This window comes from Pomacea canaliculata, linkage group LG13 (assembly GCF_003073045.1).
Source record: "Pomacea canaliculata isolate SZHN2017 linkage group LG13, ASM307304v1, whole genome shotgun sequence".
NCBI lineage: Eukaryota > Metazoa > Mollusca > Gastropoda > Architaenioglossa > Ampullariidae > Pomacea > Pomacea canaliculata.
This window is the reverse complement of record NC_037602.1, coordinates 409,644-428,991: the sequence shown is the minus strand read 5'-3', so window position 1 is coordinate 428,991 and position 19,348 is coordinate 409,644. Positions and strand designations below refer to the sequence as shown.

General features: G+C 46.7%; 1 protein-coding gene across 10 annotated transcripts in view; it reads left to right on the top strand.

The window, feature by feature from the left end:
* The window catches only part of LOC112553675 (gliomedin-like), a 47,996-nt gene extending 30,036 nt beyond the window's left edge, over nt 1-17,960 (top strand). For 3 of the 10 annotated variants that reach the window (XM_025221049.1, XM_025221051.1, XM_025221050.1), the window contains 11 exons: nt 264-327; nt 3,148-3,192; nt 3,959-4,072; nt 4,596-4,694; nt 6,518-6,589; nt 8,905-8,931; nt 9,477-9,629; nt 10,761-10,817; nt 11,235-11,288; nt 12,337-12,432; nt 15,375-17,960. In XM_025221049.1, coding sequence (XP_025076834.1) covers nt 264-327; nt 3,148-3,192; nt 3,959-4,072; nt 4,596-4,694; nt 6,518-6,589; nt 8,905-8,931; nt 9,477-9,629; nt 10,761-10,817; nt 11,235-11,288; nt 12,337-12,432; nt 15,375-16,246 — 1,653 coding nt within the window. In that variant the 3' untranslated portion in view covers nt 16,247-17,960. The remainder of the gene's footprint in view (nt 1-263; nt 328-3,147; nt 3,193-3,958; nt 4,073-4,595; nt 4,695-6,517; nt 6,590-8,904; nt 8,932-9,476; nt 9,630-10,760; nt 10,818-11,234; nt 11,289-12,336; nt 12,433-15,374) is intronic. The other 7 variants (XM_025221053.1, XM_025221052.1, XM_025221056.1 and 4 more) reach the window with 6 other exon arrangements.
* The last annotated feature ends 1,388 nt before the right edge of the window (nt 17,961-19,348 follow it).

The following is a 19,348-nucleotide window of genomic DNA, read 5'->3' as shown; positions in this document are numbered from 1 at the left end:
AAGTAGCTCGCATGTATGAGAGACGAGAGTTGTAAATTGTAATGATGTACACAACACTACAAACAGCCAATGGCACATCCATGGTGTGGACAAGCCACCGACCCTGTCATGTACAGGACAATGGTGTGCCACAATGTAGACAGTGGCTGTACACAGCTGTCACTCTGTCACCCTGCTGTCACTCTGACCCTTGTTTGTAGCGTGTCATGGTCCCTTCCCTGTCTCTAATGTTTATTCACTCATCCTGTCCTTTTTCTCCACAGAAAGCAGCTTTGCAGGGCTATTGCCGGGATGCACAACTGTACTGTGCGGCGGAAGGAAAGCAGGGTGAGTTCCGCTGGCTATCAGACCCTTTACTTGCTACACACGCGCATGAATGTAACCTCCTTGTCCCGGCATGCACCACGAGCCCGCGTGTAGCAGTAATGACGTAGGCACGAGACTGGCACGAGACTAGCACGAGACTCCTACCCGTGACCTTCTGTGTGATGATGGCTGTGAGGACAGCGTAAGACTAGGACAAGAAGGTCCAGGTGAGAGGAGAGACAGAGAGAGAGACAGAGAGACAGAGATATCCAGGGAGCAATGGTAGCCGGGACCAGGTAGACAGCAAGACCGAGACTTAGCCGCTAAGAACACTGGGCCTCATCATGAAGAAAGATAACTCGCACACAGAAGTGCATGTCTGCTGATTGATTGATTGATTGATTGATTGATTGATTGATTGACTGACTGAGGGCGTGGTTACCTGCTTGATGTGTCCCCAGCACAAAACCTAGTTAAAGCATGGAGCAACATTTGTAGGACTGGCGGCAGCAGGAGAACATCTAGCTGGCACCGCCATTGTCTGTCATTGTATGTGTTGGGCATGTAGAGTGTGTCATCTACGTCATGATAAGACCACGTGACTAGAGTAAACACCTGAGTATTGTATGCAATCTAACAGCTGAAATAAGCGGGTCTCTGGTAGTTCCGCGGCTGAACACTATACTGAAACACGTGATGAACATTATAATTAAATAACGCTCAAACATGATAATTAAACAAATTAATATTATAATTAAATAACACTCAAACAAGATAAGTAAACAACTGAGTATTATAATTAAATAACGGCTGAGTACTGTGAGGATCATAACAGTTTTGCATGATTTATTCACACCAGTTGCAATGTTGCTTTGAACATGAGTGACACAGTGCCGTGTGACATAGATCACGTGACTCCACGTGCTGGCAATACAGTGTGCAAATGTCACGTCACAGCTTATGCACGCAGTTATTGCAAGACACGTGACATATGGCATGTCATCTCCTAACCTAATCCACAACAAACTCTATGACAAGACTGACATGACATGTCACAACGGGCAGACTTCTGACACTGAAGTCGCGCTGTTACATACCTGCGTCACGTGTTGGCACAGACAACAGACAACAACAGTCACGTGACCATAGTCAAGACTGACAGGTGACAGACAACGGTAGTGTGACACTGAGGCACTGGCACTCCATTAGGAGGCCGCTAACCTTGTGCACGTTCAGCACCACTGACCCCACCCACCCCCACCCTGTACCCGCCCCTCCCCACCCCCCACCCTGTGCACAGTGACGGTTGAGTGCTGAGGACATTAGCGACACCTTTAGTGCAGAGAGGGAAACAGGACAGCGACTGATGCACAGAAGGGAGATGACTCGGTAAGTAAGCAGGTATCGTGCCTTCCAGCTTTGTTGTCTTGTGACACGTCACTAAGCTTTGTTTACTTGCATAACTGTCAATAAACAGCTACGTCACTGTGTAGCCACTACAGTCACGGGCACTGGACAGTGACACACACTCCCTCAGTGTCATGTTGTCATGACACAGACACACAGACGGACTCCATGCTGATAGTGAACAGTGTTCACAGTCTTGTGTCCTCAGTATCTATCTTGATCTATCTATCTTGTCCTCCCCCCCCCACTATAACTACACTGTGACTACACTGACTACACAATGACAATGACTACACTGCACTTTGACTACGCAATGACTACACTGGCTACACTATCACTACACTGTGACGACACTATGACGTCAGTGACTACACTATCACAACACTATCACTATGATTCTTACACAACCAACTGCACTACACTGCTATAGCTTCTACGACGCACCAAAGCTGCTACAGAACTACACTAAAGTGCTACAGTACACTAAACTACACTGTGTAGCCTGCAGTACACCACAGCTATAAGACTACACTCACTACAAGCTACTGTACAACACAACAACTCTACTACCGACGCAAACTACACCACAGTACATCGACGATATCTGACGCGTAGTGTACAGCCACCTCCACTACAGCTGCAACACCATGTTTGCTACACTACACACTATACACTACACACTACACACTGCCGTTCTTATACAATCTATACGGAACACACCAATGCTCACAAAATGTATAATAAACACTGTATAACAACACTACAACAGCAGCAACACCGTCTGCCACCCACCGCAGTACAACACACTGCAGAGTAGACTGTACACGTTATGTACATTATGTGTACTGTACTGGACATTGCTCACAAACTATTGTACAACATGCTTACAGTAGCTATACAATCCGTAAACTATCTGTACATTGTACACTACACACTGTATATTGTTTGTACACTAAACACTATAGACTTACACTATACATTGTATACTAAACACTGTAGACGGTACACTATACATTGTACACTAAACACAGACTGTACACTACACACTATACACTGTAGACTGCACACTATACACTGTCTGTATACTAAAGAGACTGTACACTATACATTATACACTGCATACTGTAGACGGTACACTATACACAGACTGTACACTATACACTGTCTGTACACTATACACGGTACACTATACACACTATACACTGTAGACTGTCTGTACACTATACACAGACTGTACACACACCACGGTATCAGGCGACACAGTCTAACTGTCAGTGACACTCGTGTACACACCCAGGGTCACAGACAAGCCAATGATTAGCTAGAAACTCAGGCCATCAGGGGTCACGGGTCATGGGTGGATGCTGGCCACTCCCCCTCCATCCCTCCTCCTGTCACTCTGCTGACGTCACCTTGCATGTGCCACGTTTGCAGGTCCACCCGGGGAGCCAGGACCCAAGGGAGACAAAGGACATTCGGGTATGCCAAGAAATATTCTAACAAGAGCTATAAATATGTTTTTGTTTATTTTTGCATAAACCGCGTTTGAAATCTTGATGAACCATAGCTGTACTGCCACCACCAGGGTAGTTGGTAGTGTGTTACATCAGTAGAGAGGTCAGCAAGTCAGGTCACACATTGTAAGATGAAGGTCAGTGACTGACTACTGTGTAGACAAACGTTGATCTATCAGAAGTCAAAGGTGGACAAAAGCTCAGGTGAGGATGTGAGGAGGCTGGCGAGGACAGCTGTACTTTGCCTTGTGAAGGACATCACAGAGTTGCTGACTGGCACCAGCACTAAATACCGGGTATTTGAGCACTACAGCACTAAATACCGGGTATTTGAGCACTACAGCACTAAATACCGGGTGTGGTGAGTCACAAATACTTCCACCCAGCTCCACAGTAGCGTTAGTTGCAAGGATGGTGAGTTCTTTGACTGGAGGGAGGTCCACTGTATCCAAGACATCATCAGAGCTGTAGATGTCAACGACACAAGCACCCTGTACCCCAGATGTCGGTAGCGCCCTCGGTCTGAGTTGAGTGGCAGGTAAATAATGTAAGTAATGTAAGTAATGTAGTCTGTTCCTGAAACATAACAAAGTAATGCTTGCTAGGACTTGTGTTGCGACATGTGGATGATAAATACTCAAAGATGTGAGGAGGGGGACCATAATGCCACTGAGGCAAATGGCGGAGGTCTGTAACAACATCCATCACTCTCACCTCACTCCTTCTATCAGGGGCTCCTGGAATGCCGGGTCCTCAGGGAGAGAAGGGCGAGGCTCCGGACCCGGACCTTGTGGCTCAGAACCTTGGCAGCATGGAGCACATCCGGGGCCCTCCAGGTCATAAAGGTAGGTCACGGACCACGTGATATCTTGCTGACTATGGGTAGTAAGTAGCCCCCAGCTACCGGCACTGTTAGTCTCCTTTGTGGTCCGTCTGTCCATCTCTTTATGCTTATGTCACTCACTGTCGGTCTCTCTCTCACTGAGTTGTCTTTCCTTTTCTCATCCTTCTGTCGTCCTTATCTGTCTGTCCTTAGCTCCTCAAACTGTCTCTGGCAGTCTTCATTTCTTCAATTTATCTTTTCTGCGAGTTTATTATGAATTTATTTGTTTGTGTGTGTTTGTGTGTGTGTTTATTTGTGTGTGTGTGTATTTATTTCTCTGTGTGCGCGCACTCACACACAGCAGCAGCGTTCATCAGAGGAGGGCGGGGTCAAAGGGTGAAGTGAGTTTGAAAGGCGCGAGTTGCTGTCGCCTCGTGAGTTGTTTGTCTTTGAGAGACAGAATGTCGGGTGGGGTGCATGTGTGCAAACATGTCAAAAGTGCTCTAACAATGGCGCCGCTTATTTATTTATTTTTGTGTTGCTAGGAGACCAAGGCGAGAAGGGTGCACCCGGCGAACGAGGGAATATGGGCCCCCCAGGCCCCGAGGGCCGGCCCGGTGTGCCTGGTATAGACGGCATGAAGGGTAAGCTTGTAGTCGGCCAACTGTCATCAGCATTGCACTCAGTCTTGTCATCGTCTGTCTTGACATGGAGTCAACAGATCCAACATGGAGGGTCAGTGTGTAGACAGGACAGACAGGTCATCACCTGACACTCTCCCATCCAAGTGACGAGTGTGATGTGACAGACAATTAAGTAGTCCCATTAAAGAAAAACTAGAAACTCAAGGCAGAGCATCAGAGCACCATGTTCCACAGAATGTCTGCTTCTAGACAATGTTAATAATAGTGATTATCATCATCTCATCAAGCTTACTTCTATAGCCACAACAATAATAATCATGATATGGAGAAATTCAACAAACCGCGAAGACGATAGGGAAACAAATGTATAACGCGTGGAAAGGTGAAAATAAAGTGTCATGCTCTCTGATTTACAGCTTAACGAATGCAGTACTCCGCTAGCGAACAAGTCCATGAAATTAAAATAAATGCATAAATTATGGGCGGAGGGAATGTCCTTTGAGACAGAAGACGGGGGATCAGCTTTGTGTGGGCGGCCTGGTGGACATCACGAGTGAAAATCTCTGTTTGTGATGGGAGAAGTCAGTGGACAGTTGTGCTGCCTCCCGTCATCAAGTTTATCCACCCTGCCCTTATTTCACCTCACTGTCCTTATTTCACCTCTCTGTCCTTAATTTCACCTCACTGTCCTTATTTCCTCTCTCTGTCCTTATTTCATCTCATTTCCCTTATTTCACCTCTCTGTCCTTATTTCACCTCACTGTCCTTATTTCACCTCTCTGTCCTTATTTCACCTCACTGTCATTATTTCCTCTCTCTGTCCTTATTTCATCTCACTGTCCTTATTTCCTCTCTCTGTCCTTATTTCACCTCTCTGTCCTTATTTCACCTCTCTGTCCTTATTTCCTCTCTCTGTCCTTATTTCCTCTCTCTGTCCTTATTTTATCTTATTTCCCTTATTTCACCTCTCTGTCCTTATTTCCTCTCTCTGTCCTTATTTCACCTCTCTGTCCTTATTTCATCTTATTTCCTCTCTGTCCTTATTTCACCTCTCTGTCCTTATTTCACCTCTCTGCCCTTATTTCCTCTCTCTGTCCTTATTTCCTCTCTCTGTCCTTATTTCCTCTCTCTGTCACAAGCACCCACAAGCAACTGCAGTGAGATACGACGGCAACTTTCAAGGGCTTTGGTAGCTTGTTATTGAAGGTTAATCAACTGTTATTCCTCTTGCTAAAAATAATCTGAGATAAATAATTGCTATGGTTGAGAAAATCTGACGAGGGCTGTGCGTCACTTCCTGCTAGTTGACGTCACTGAGGGACGTCGCCATTTTGTAAGCACGCTCCAGGAGGAAGGTCACTGCAATGCACCACCAGATAGAGTCTTCTGTTGGTGTCACTTGAAGATTGATACCCTGGGTGTCCTGTAACTGCCACAGGTGTAGATGTCAACGCTGTGGTTCTACTGACAGACCACGTGACGCCTCAGCATGTTTATTCTGTAGAAGTAACCTCACCGCGTCCTGCAGCACTTCTAGCTTCCAATGCTTCAAGTGCAATGACTTGTCCGGATACAGACTGACAAAGTGCAATATCAGGCTGGGTACCTGGCAGTCAGTGCACCCCATGCACGTGACGTCACCCTGACATGACGGATGTCAACAGGTGGCCTCCTTGGTCCTGACCTGCACATCAGATAACGACTGACATGACCTGACGACGATTTGCATATGCAGGTGTCAAAGGACACACAGGTGATCGTGGTGGTGACTTGTACACGAGACTACCGACATGTTGTCTTACCTGACGGTGATGTGTGTGCAGGTGACAAAGGTGACACAGGTGAGCCTGGAGAGAAGGGAATGAGAGGACTGATTGGGTTCCCGGGCGTCAAAGGCGAGCTTTGCCGTTGTGTCGTCAGTCGCTGTCTTATGTTTTACCTTGATGATGCTTTTGATGTCGTGTTGTCTCGATGGGCGTGCTGATGTTGTCTCCCCTTGCCCCCCGGTGTCGCTGCGATCGACTAATTACGTGGGTTTGAAGAAGACAGGTTACGAAAGCACAGGTTAAGCAGAGCGCCCTCTGATGACCATGTGCTGAAGTTTTGTTTCACGGGAGATAAATGAGTTTTGCTATTATCGTGGCGTGTTCTCTCCCCTTCCTTGTATTTCCACTTTCTCCATCGCTTTTGTTCTTTTGAGCTCACGTCGATGACAGACGGCGACCCTCCCTCTCCTGTCATCGTCACAGCCGTGTCTTTGATGTTGTGGTTGTGGTGGTCACGCGTTGACAGAGGTAGACGACAGTAAACATCAGACAGTAGCGACATCAAGAAGGCTTGACTACTACTACAATGTTAGTGTGAGCTGTGGTGACATCTGAGAAAATAATGGAAACAGCTAGTCACGACACATTGTACGATGTCACGACACAGTACGACACACACTCTACAGTGTCACGACACATTGTACGATGTCACGACACAGTACGACACACACTCTACAGTGTCACGACACATTGTACGATGTCACGACACAGTACGACACACACTGTACAGTGTCACGACACATTGTACGATGTCACGACACAGTACGACACACACACTACAGTGTCACCACACATTGTACACACGACACACACACACATGTACATGACACAACACACACACTACAGTGTCACGACACATTGTACGATGTCACGACACAGTACGACACACACTCTACAGTGTCACGACACATTGTACAATGTCACGACACAGTACGACACACAGACTACAGTGTCACCACACATTGTACAATGTCACGACACAGTACGACACACACTGTACAGTGTCACGACACATTGTACAATGTCACGACACATCCATGACATAAAATGCTCAGTCAGCACCACGTCTACTACAACAGCCCCGCCAACAGACAAGAGCAACAGACGGCGGCCAGCGGTCAAAATATAAACAAGGTAAACACCGCCGTCAACACAACATCAAACAAACTACTGCTAGCATACAAACAACAAACAACAAACACACTACTGCTAGCCTACAAACAACAAACAACAAACAAACTACTGCTAGCATACAAACAACAAACAACAAACAAACTACTGCTAGCATACAAACAACCCAAGTGACGAGACAACACACAAGTAAACACCAACATAAATGTCGTTTGGTGTGTGTATAGGCGGTGTTGCTTATCTGGAGATAAATCTTGTTGTTGTTGCTTGTATGTCAGTCGTCATACTCCTGGACTGCAATCTCTCCAGCTGTCAGCAGGTACCGTTAGTTGTCGACCAGCTGTCGTCAGGTACCGTTATTACCAGCCGCCGCTGCCACCAGCGGTGATGGAGAGAACAAAGGGAGGTAATCGGCTTTCTGTGTAGCGAAGTGTAAAGGGTTTTGCCCACAGGGTGGGATTGTCTCCCATTTCTATTGTTTCCAGACTTACCTGCTTCCTCTTGCAGTCACAGTCTAGTCACCTGTCTCAGGTAGCGCAGTTTGGGATAATCACCTGCGGGCTTTGGTCGTTGGCTCTGCGTGGTTGACTGCTGAACGAACACGTTGACAAGCATTGAAACAAACACAAATAACATGAAAAGAACTCCGCACTTCACACCATCTTTCGCCATCTTCCGTAAAGGACAGAGTGATGGAAGGAGCAATCAGTCCACGAACAGCGACACCTGACAGCTCTGTCCACGTGTCATCTTGAGGCGATTTGTATTTGCACTGTACAACTTGTGTTCTCTTTGCTTACTGCTGACGTACATGTTTATGTTTACTGCTGAGGTGTATGTTTATGTTTACTGCTGAGGTACATGTTTATGTTTACTGCTGACGTACATGTTTATGTTTACTGCTGAGGTACATGTTTATGTTTACTGCTGAGGTGTATGTTTATGTTTACTGCTGACGTACATGTTTATGTTTACTGCTGTGTACATTTTGTTTGGGACACTGAGTGTGAGGCCCTGACGTTCACCACTCACATCGATCATTCAGACAGCTGTATCTTATCTCGTAGACATCTCACTACCGAGGGTTTCGGATAATTATTGTCTACAATATTTACACCAAACTCAAACAAGTGAAACTCTGGCTCTCCAACATCTTCTAACGATCGTCGTTGTCGTCGTCGTCGTCGTTGTTGTGTTGTTGAAACAAATGTGTCCTGTCAAGTGCAGAGTGTCATAAGTTTTTTCTATTGCAGGTGAGCCTGGCCCACAGGGACCTACAGGTAAGGTGATTTCATACGCTGTGTGCGTGCGTGTGTGAATCTGTGCCTTGAAGTTCATCTGTGTGTCAAAGGTCACCTGCTGTCTTAAACATTATCTTAGTGTTAACGATCATTCCTGAATATAAAAGTCAAATTCCATCTCTGTGTATGTGCGAGCGCGTGTGGCTGTGTGAGAGAGATAGAGAGAAAAAGGGAGAGATTTTTTAGCTCTTTTGTGTAGGTGACTAGTGATGTACACTTTGTGTAGGCGACTAGTGATGTACACTTTGAGCACTTGGCTAGTGATGTACACTTTGAGCACTTGGCTAGTGATGTACATTTTGTGTAGGCGACTAGTGACGTACACTTTGTACACTTGACTAGTGACGTACACTTTGAGCACTTGGCTAGTGATGTACACTTTGAGCACTTGGCTAGTGATGTACACTTTGAGCACTTGGCTAGTGATGTACATTTTGTGTAGGCGACTAGTGACGTACACTTTGTACACTTGACTAGTGACGTACACTTTGAGCACTTGGCTAGTGATGTACACTTTGTTCCAGGAGAACGGGGCTTCAACGGAGTGAACGGCGAGGATGGAAAACGAGGTAGACGCGGCGAAGAGGGCCCACCCGGCCCACCCGGACCTCGGGGCACGGCTGGGGTTCCCGGGGTACCGGGGCTAAAGGGGTACAAAGGAGATAAGGGGTTGTCGGGTAAGGCGTGGACAAAGAACAGAGGTCGTACCATATCTCTGTGGACACGAAATGTGTCGAGTGTTGACACGAATATTGTCGCTCGTGAAGCCACTTCGTCCACATGCTCTTGGCTGCCCATACACCTCCTTCCCTCCCCTTGACCGGTCCTTTTGTCCGCTGCTTTGTCTTCACGTAACTGCTGAGCACCTGAGTGTAACGGTCACACCTGCATGCCTTCATGCACTGAGCTTTATGATATGACCAGCATCATGCCCCTGTAAAATATAATCGTGCATTACAATGCTGCTGAACAGTGTCAAAAGCATGTGGACTAAGAAAAGGGTTTACAAGAATTGTGATTATCTTTTGCAATACTTTGTAAAATCTGAAGCTTAAGGTGTAATGGGTTCTTCGTCTCTGAAGTAAGAATGTTTGTATTGTTAACATGGTGCTTCAGCCCTTTACAAATGTTATTATTACTCGACTTGCTGATACATATGTGACTGACTATGATGTCCACAGAAGACTGTGGCTTCATGTTTCTCTTTGTTTGATCTGTAAGTTTAAAAACAACACTAGCTGTCAGTAACTGATGAGTTCCGACAATGCTGCAGCAGGCACACGACTATTTCACTGACTTCTGACCTTTGACCTGGCCTTGAGGGTCATTATTCACAGTGCATCTTATTGTAAATTGTCCAGTGCATCTGGACCGTAAGACTGTCGACTTGACCTGTGAGAAGGACATTTGACCTTATTACAACCCTGCAGCAGGACCTCACGTGACCCGCCTCGTCCTTAGGATGTTCAATGCCTGAACATTGCTGCCTACAATATGTTTCTATTCTTGTAAAGTCGTGTTACATACTGAGTGGTTATGATACATTTAGACACAATACACAGGGCTAGCAACTGGTATACATTACTTATTTATGTCACAATAACTTACAACGTATCACACACACACACACACACACAGACAAGGACAGTAACTTGTACGACGACATTCGTCAATATTGGGACGTGTTGCCTCCCTTGGGCAGAAAGGTCATGTCGCCCCGTGAAGCCCCTGTTGTGTCAGTGTGTCACTGTGTCACTGTGTCAGTCGTGCTGTACTAACAAAGCCTCGTTTTGTCACCATGTACTCAGGGCCAGTCGGACCAGCGGGACAGAAGGGAGAGAAGGGTGACATGGGACACTGCCCCAGTGAGTGACATCCTCATTCCATCTGTCACTCCTGACTTCTGCCTTCCTAGCGTGATATCAGCGCTGACTCCATAATGTGCTAACATAATGTTAGGATTATGTACTGACATAGTGTCATGATTATGTACTGAGACACTGTCATGATTATGTGCAATAACGAACGGAAAGAGACACAAAAGTATTTATCAAACTTAATGTCATACTGACAAAGTTGTGCAAACCGTTTGTAGCTCCAGTTATGTGCCTCCAAGTGAAGCAACTCAGATATAGCTAGAGAAGGATGATGATGATAATGATGATGGTTTTACTTGTTTATCTATATTTTATGCGATGTCCCTTCGCCTAGCTGGCTGGTGGGGTCTGGGCTCTGTGGTACTGATGGGGGCTAAAGTTCTGTGTAAACTCACTTTTTTGCAGCTCTGTGTGTTGACACCAGGCAGCCTGCATCTACCACAGCCCCCACGACCCTAGGTAAGGTCCTCTGTCTGTCTTGTCCACTAGACACCTGGCATTTGCACTCATTTCATACCTTCGTTCTTTTGTCCTTTCATGTCTTATTGTCTGTCCATCATGTGTGTGTGCGACTACCACTGTCTCATACAGGTGACTGCTAATTGCTAATAAGTTTCTTGTCTGGTGCCACCTGTTCGTCCACGAGTTGCCGTCGTCTTTGTCTTCTGCTGGACGTTGACAGGCCACACAGACAGTTCACCTGCCACTGCTGTCTTCCTGTGACAGTTCACTCCATCCAACCCACCTGTCACACTTCCTCTGGGGTGTGTCATCACCTGTACACGGAGCCTGGTGGGATGCAACGAGCTGATATTACTGCCAGCTGCCATAAACATGTTCAAACAGCTTGCTGACGTACAACAACCAACATACAAATATACAGGCTCTCTAACGATCAACACAAAATACAAATACACAAGCTCTCTAGCAATCTACACAATCAACATACAAATACACTCGGCTCTTGTCTCTCTAACGATCTACAACACAAGAATCACAGGTACCTGTAACAATGTACGGCAATCAACACACAAATACCAACAACAACGTGTCTGGGACAAAATAAACAAACAAAAACAAAACGAAAGCGCAGGTAAACACGTGGTACCATGGCAGCTACCCTGTGTCGTGTTTGAGTAAACATTGTAGCACTGACCCCAAACTATTTGCTTTGCCAGAGGTCATAGGTTAGGGTCAGACGGCTATTTAAAGCTGTAATTTAAAAGAATGTAAAAGCTTATTGATGTAGGTGACGGGCTAAGCCTTAATGCTATGATGCAGTAGACACTATATATGTATAGTCAGCTTAATTACCTTTGTATTAAATCTGATTGTATTCTTCATTACTTTCTGTTGACCGTTGCAGCTTTTTGTTTGTTCATGTTCGTGAAATCATTTTTGCAACATCTTTTAGTTGATTTCGTAGCTTTAGTGCTTTAGTTCATGTTTGTAAGATCGTTAGCTGATGTGTAATGATGTCACTGGTTTGTGTACGTCACGCCCCCAGAGACAACCACCACACCCACTACTACTATAACTACCACCACGACTGCGTCAACAACAACCAGAACACCTGCACCGACGTTGCCACCGCGTGAAGCTGGTAAGGTGTGACGTCACGACTGGCAGTGGCATTACAAAGGCATGCACAGCACACGTCATTATGTTGCTGCCATCCACATGGACCTGTCATGTCGCTGACATGACACGCACACTGCCACGCTGTCACTGTCCTCTAACCTTTGCATGTGACGTATATCGCATGTTACTGTCTACCACTCTAGGTAACGACGACAACTGTCCGGAGACGCTGGGCGCTGCAGCACTGTCAACACTGTCACACGAGGACTGATTCGTAGACTCACATTAGGTCGTGGCCATGGGTGACGCGGACATGGAGTCACAGTGACAATGACACGCAGTCGTTGCCAAATGTGAAAGCTGCTGACACTACTGTGGTGTGGTCTGTGCTGCACGGCGTCATCGTGTCCTGTCGCTGGGTTCTTGGTGTCGCCCATCTTCTCTCCAAGTCCCACCACAGCCGACACCCGTCCACCCGGCAGGTCGCCTGCTCGCCAACACTGGTGCTACCCCTGGCCAGTAATGCCATGGGGTGGGGGAGCTGCAGTGCCATGGCCGGCGGGGAAAGCGCCCTGATGTCATGCTAACATCCCCTTTTCTGTCAGGGTTTTCTCCCTTACCTGAGGTCTTCTCAGTGACGTCCACAAGGCAGTGCCACCATTTCTCTTGGCCAGGGTGGAGCTGGGTGAAGCGGGTGCACTAGTCGCTCCCGCTACCTCCAAGGTCATGTAAACGTTAAAAAAGTTCTGTGCTGCTATCTGGTGTCACGGGTCTACACCACACACTAGATTTGAGAGAGTTTGAAACTTTGATGACTTCTGACCTTGTGTAGTTTATTATTTATTTATTTATTTATTTTTGTCTGGAGTCGTTCATATTCAAATCCCTTTTGTCTGTTTTTTTTCACTGTGGAGTATCAACAAGCAGTGTTGTAGTCCTGCTTCTATCGCAAAGCCATTTCTGATTTCTCTCATAAAATCATTAAAACCTACTTGTATTTTTTCAGAGTTCCACTTTCTATAATAAATTTTACTTTAAAGTATTCCAATGGGAAAGCCCAAACCAGAAAACGTGAAAGTAAATCTGTTATTGTTCATTTGATGGTATTTTTAGACGCTATGATATTTCATAAATAACCAGTGAGTATAAAAAGACAAAATGAGGTGCTTTTAGAAATGTTTCTAATATTTATTGTTTAAAAATGCTTTCAATGTACTGACTTCAAAAATGCCTTGCATTCATTAATTCTAACATTTGCATGGCTCAGGACATTATATATTCCACATTTCCCCTTGTCAGGCTATGTTATAGTTCTGTAATTAAATAAATATATTGTATATCTCTCAGAGTACATTTCCTCTTTTCATGGCCCAGAATAGTTCTAGGAACCTAAGTATATATTTATATATCCCAGCGTGCATTGCTCTTTTTCGGGGGCACTTTATTTCTAGGAATCTGAGTTTGTCTTTGTGAAACTGGGCGAACCTGCAGCAAACTGTGGTCACTGGTATTTTGCAGGTGCAAGGCGACTGTCCAGCACCTCACCTGCACTGCTCGCTAGTGCTGCCACCTCCCTGCTCGCCCCCGTCACGGGGCTGCTGCTGACCCGTGTCTTGTACTGCTGAACCTTGGCCTGCCCTCCACATGCATGTGTCTTGGTATAACACTGCTTGGCACTAACTTTCTTGCTGTCATGATGCTTGTCACTAACATCTTGGAGTAACTTGCTTGTCACTAAATATCTTGGTAGACCATTGGTCATCACGAACATCTTGATCTAACACTGCTCGTCACTGACATCTGACACTACTAAAACACCATTTGGGACTGACATCTGGTATAGCGCTGCTTGTTACTGACATCTTGTGTAACACTACTTGTCACTGACATCTGATATAGCACTGCTTGTCACTGACATCTTGGAGTAACTTGCTTGTCACTGACATCTGATGTAACACTGCTTGTCACTGACATCTTGTGTAACACTACTTGTCACTGACATCTTGTGTAACACTACTTGTCACTGACATCTTGTGACTAACCTGCTACTACATCGCTTGCCACTACATGTGGCTGTTCGCTGTCATGTCTGTGATGCTGTCCATGTTCTGTGGCTGACACTCAGCCATACCTCACTAACTGTCCGAGGCACAGCTGCATGTCCTGAACTATAAAGTTGAGCTTGTGTGTCTTTAAGTAACATACAGTCTCATCGTGAGAGGGAGAGAGAGAAAAAAAAGCAAACAAACAAAATGTTTTTTTCGTAATAAAGGGAAGTAACACATGCCTTCCCTAGCTCACCAAGTCTAGTTGTTGTAGCCTCCCTTGAAGTGTTCCACACTGAACGACGACTGCTCCCTTCCCAGTGATGTAGGCGGCCGGTGGCGTTACGGTTAGCGTCTGTCACCAATGCACTGAAGATTGGCTGTCCTGGGTTCAGCTCTCGTCTCGGGCACGCTGTTCTTTCTCTGCACGTGACATGTTTACAGGGCTGGCTGCTTGCCGTGATATAGCCATAGTTGCTGACACGGCGTAAAACACCAATACCCCCCCCCCCTTCCCAGTGATGTGCGTGTCGGGGCGCATTGGACTTTTAACTTATTTGTACCGCAGGGCTTCTGCTTATGCAAAAAATTGCGTACAGTACGCATTGAAAGTTCGGATGACCCCTTCAACTTTCGTCAATGGGGTCCCCTTCAAATTTGGGCGAAGAACAGGGACCCCTTAAAAATCTGAAGAATTCAGCCTTAGCAGAAGCCCTGACTGTACGAGTTGAAATTGTAACTCAAACTGTCTGTAACAAACGTGTTTGTGTTTCATAAGTATAAAATATATTAAAAGATTTATGTCAAACTGTGTATGTAATCAGTTGAGGTGTACGTGCAACAGGAGGCGGGAGTAAGGGCTGCACTTGTTGTCTTCCTGTTGTTCTCACAGTAACCGTTTGTTGGCTGGTCTGTTCAGTATGCTCCGTACAGATGATAGGCAAACCCTACTTCAAGTCGGGCTCCTCCACCCACCAGGGGGCGTGGCTACGAGACCTTTCGCCCCTGAGCGGGCAAAGAGACACGCGACTGTGGGTGACCCACGGCAGCAGGGGCACGCGACTCTACGAGTTCGACGACGAAGCGGCCTTGACCCAGAACGACACGCGCACACTGTACGAGCTGGACGAGCGCATGCCCTACATGGGTACGGGCCACGTCATCTTCCGCGACTCCCTGTACTACCACTGGGCCGACACCTGGAAGATCGTCCGCTACGACCTGCGCATGCGTGCTCCCGTGGCTGTGCACCAGCTGCACCACCGGGAAGCCCAGCTGTCCGGCGGCGAGCGCCTGTACCAGGATGTTGAGGGTCTCGTGGATTTTGCCGTGGACCAGACCGGTCTGTGGGTCTTGTACGCCAACCTTCGCCCCACGGCCTCACATAGCGACACCTCCATGGGGGACAACGACAACGGCAACAATCGCAACTACCGCCCGAAACCCCCAGAAGACTGGGACGAGGACGTGGTGTTCTTGGCCAAGCTGGACCCCGACAGCCTCAACGTCCTCAAGAAATGGACGCTTCGTCTGCCCTTGAACTTTCGTGGCAACGCCTTCATGGTGTGCGGGACGCTGTATGTCGTGCGCCACGCCAACCGCCAGCGGACCTCCATCAGCTTCGCCTTTGACGCCTACACCGATGAGGCGAAGAACGTGAAAATCGCCTTCACCAACCCCTACGGCAACACGGCGCAGCTGGCCTACGACCCCAGAAAAAACGAGCTTCTGGGTTGGGACTCGGGCAACATGGTGTTGTACCCTCTCCTGCTGAGTAACAACACCCTATAGAGTGGCCCCCGACAAACCCTCCCTCCGCCGCCTTGTGGAGGGCGATGTAGCGGCTGTCTGTAGGGGGAATGAGTTGCACTCACTTGTAGCTGCTGGGAGTGTCTAGGGTGGAGGAGGTAATGAAGACAAAAAGAGGGAGGGAAGTGTTTCCTCCATGTGATTCACTACGTCACGTGAAGGCTTGTGGTTCGCTTTCTTCCCCTGCAACAATATTTCTTCATGTCTTCTTTCAATATGAGCAAAGCAACGTCCAATGTTTTCTCGTATTGTCACGTGTTCGCTACGTGCTGGTCAGATAGCTGACGTCACCTACGTTGAAACAACGTCGACGACTGGCGTCAGGTGACTGGACAGACGACGGTGTCGTGTGCTGGTGAACATGGACTGTGGTGTTGGTGTCGTTGTGGAGGCCGTGATGTGGTTATTGAACTAACTCCATTTCTGTCGCAGTTGTTGCCATGTATAGCGGTTGTTGTTGTGTTGTTTGTTGATGCGTTTACCTGGTCGGCCGCCCGTCAGGACTGGTGACGCTCAGAAATAAATATTGCGAAACTATTTTCTAGCTGTTACAGAATGTTTAGTTAGTCCGTGCAGAGCTTACAAATGTTTAACTACTCGTGCAGTAATGTTTCTATGGTTATTAACACGTGTTTAGTAATTCAGATAATGTTTAGTAATTCAGATACTGTTTAGTAATTCAGATAATGTTTAGTAATTCGGGTAATGTTTATATGTCAGTCAGACATTACTGTGCTGCTCACTCACAACTGCTCATCTACATTCTACAACAAGCTATCTTTGCATTGTCAGGCAGAGAGCTGCACTTGCTGACATCTGTCATCTTGTGGTCAGCCACGTGACAGACAATCGAGATGCACTGAGTTAGTGTTTAGTTCTGCCCACAATCGTGACACGTGGCCCACAAGTCCAGATGTACACAAATGCATGATCTGGTGAACTGGTGAATCTGGTGATCTGGTGATCCGGAAACTTCGTGTAATTGGTGATTATATTTAGTGATTGATGATTATTTCTGTTGCGTGGCTAATGATTTAGTTACATGGTGTGATGTAGCATACGTGACATATGACACAGCAGCGCACACTAGTACTTGTGTCAGTGTCAGTGCCGATCCTGCTACACTTGTAGCCGATAATGTAGTAAACTCTTTGGAAGGTGAAGCAGACATCACGGCACCTGCCACATGTAGCGAGTTTCATGGACCTGCGCAAGATGTTTATGTTGTTGTCAGTAAGTTGGTCACTTGGTGTACAACAATTAACCGTGGAATGTCAGTCACGTATTGTGACACACACCGTCATACACTGGGTGAGGCTTGAAAGGCTCGGTGACAGCATGTTACACGATGTTCCACGTTGTTTATGGAGCACCTTGTGTCATGTTGGTCACGTTACACGCTGTCACGTCACTCGCGTTACGCGCTGTGTCACGTCACTCGTCATTTGACAGAAGCACGACGCCGACAGGACACACTGGTGTGACAAACTGTGGGTGTGACATGCAGGTAGCCCACTGTATTGTAGTGACACTGTGTCACCGTCACAGACGTTTGCCGAGTGTATTTTGGAAGCGATGATGTTGGATGACAACATGTCGTCAGTCAGTGTCACCTTAGCAAGGTCAGGGTCACTTGTAGAGTAGCTCAGTGTGGTTCTCGCGTGTTATGCCATTCATATATAATTGATGACCACCATGTTCATGTATCATTTATGAAGCTGGTGTATGGATGATGTACCTGGCGTCTGACGACTGTGTATGATTGTCTGTCTGTCTGTCTGTACGTCTGTCTGTCTGTCTGTCTGTCGCACCTCTGTAAGCCGACAGGACAGACTGTATGCACTGTTACACAACTTGCTGAACACCACTTGCCCATCTGACCACTCACATACACACCGGCATGGAACAACAGCACGCGCACAGCCACCTACTTCCACAGCTTAAAATCAAAGAACTCAGGCAGCTCAAGAAAACAAACAGCCGCAACATTCACAGTTTATGACGAAGAGGTAAACACGTGGGAGGACATCCCGATGCCAGACTATGGTCATGTCAGGACCAGTGTCACATCCACTTCGTACAAAGCCAGCCAGGCTCCAGCCAGGCTCCAGCCACTGTACACAATGAGTCAGCACAAACAAACAACACACGTCTGCCAAAGTTGTCTTTGTCTCCAAATGTTTGTGTCTAATCTTTAGTGCTCTCCCCTTGTCCTATTCTGTCCCCTTGTCTCTTCTTGCTACGTGTATCTGCGTATAAACTGTTGTCTGTCTGTCTGTCTGTCTGTCTGTCTGTCTGTCTGTCTGTCTGTCTGTCTGTCTGTCTGTCTGTCTGTCTGTCTGTCTGTCTGTCTGCTTCACTGTTTATCGGTCTGTCTGGTTTTTTGTCCCGTTTTCTGTTAGAGATTTAATCTTTGACAAGAAAGGCCTTTGCAAAATGGAGAACAGGAGTGATTCAATAATTCCCTCCGGCCTTATGTTCAGTGAGATAGATGAGTTTGGGTGACAACAACAGCAGACCTCCTGCACAACCTGCAGCTTTGTTCAGCAAAGGTCTGTCTGGTGCCAGACTGTCTGTGACTGCCAGGAATATTGACAGACAGACCAACACTTTCCTGACCTAGTGAAGTCTTGAGAAGATCACGTGCGTGCCACAGGCACAAGCCCTTCTGTCTGTACTGTGGGAATGTTGATACATGTAGTGTGTTCATTGACTGTCTGTCTGTGTAGTGTGTCTGTCTGTGTAGTGTGTCTGTCTGTGTGGTGTGTCTGTCTGTTTAGTGTGTCTGTCTGTGTAGTGTGTTCATTGACTGTCTGTCTGTGTAGTGTGTTCAGTGACTGTGTCTGTCTGTGTAGTGTGTTCAGTGACTGTGTCTGTCTGTGTAGTGTGTCTGTCAGTGTAGTGTGTCTGTCAGTGTAGTGTGTTCATGGACTGTGTCTGTGTAGTGTGCTCAGTGACAGTGTGTCTGATGTTGGTCTAATAGTAGATGGGACCAACGCTTACTTTATTAAAGGGGAAAATACAGATTTTTAAAAAAATAAATTTTAGAAATTTGACAGATATGTGATTCTTTACCACTAGAAT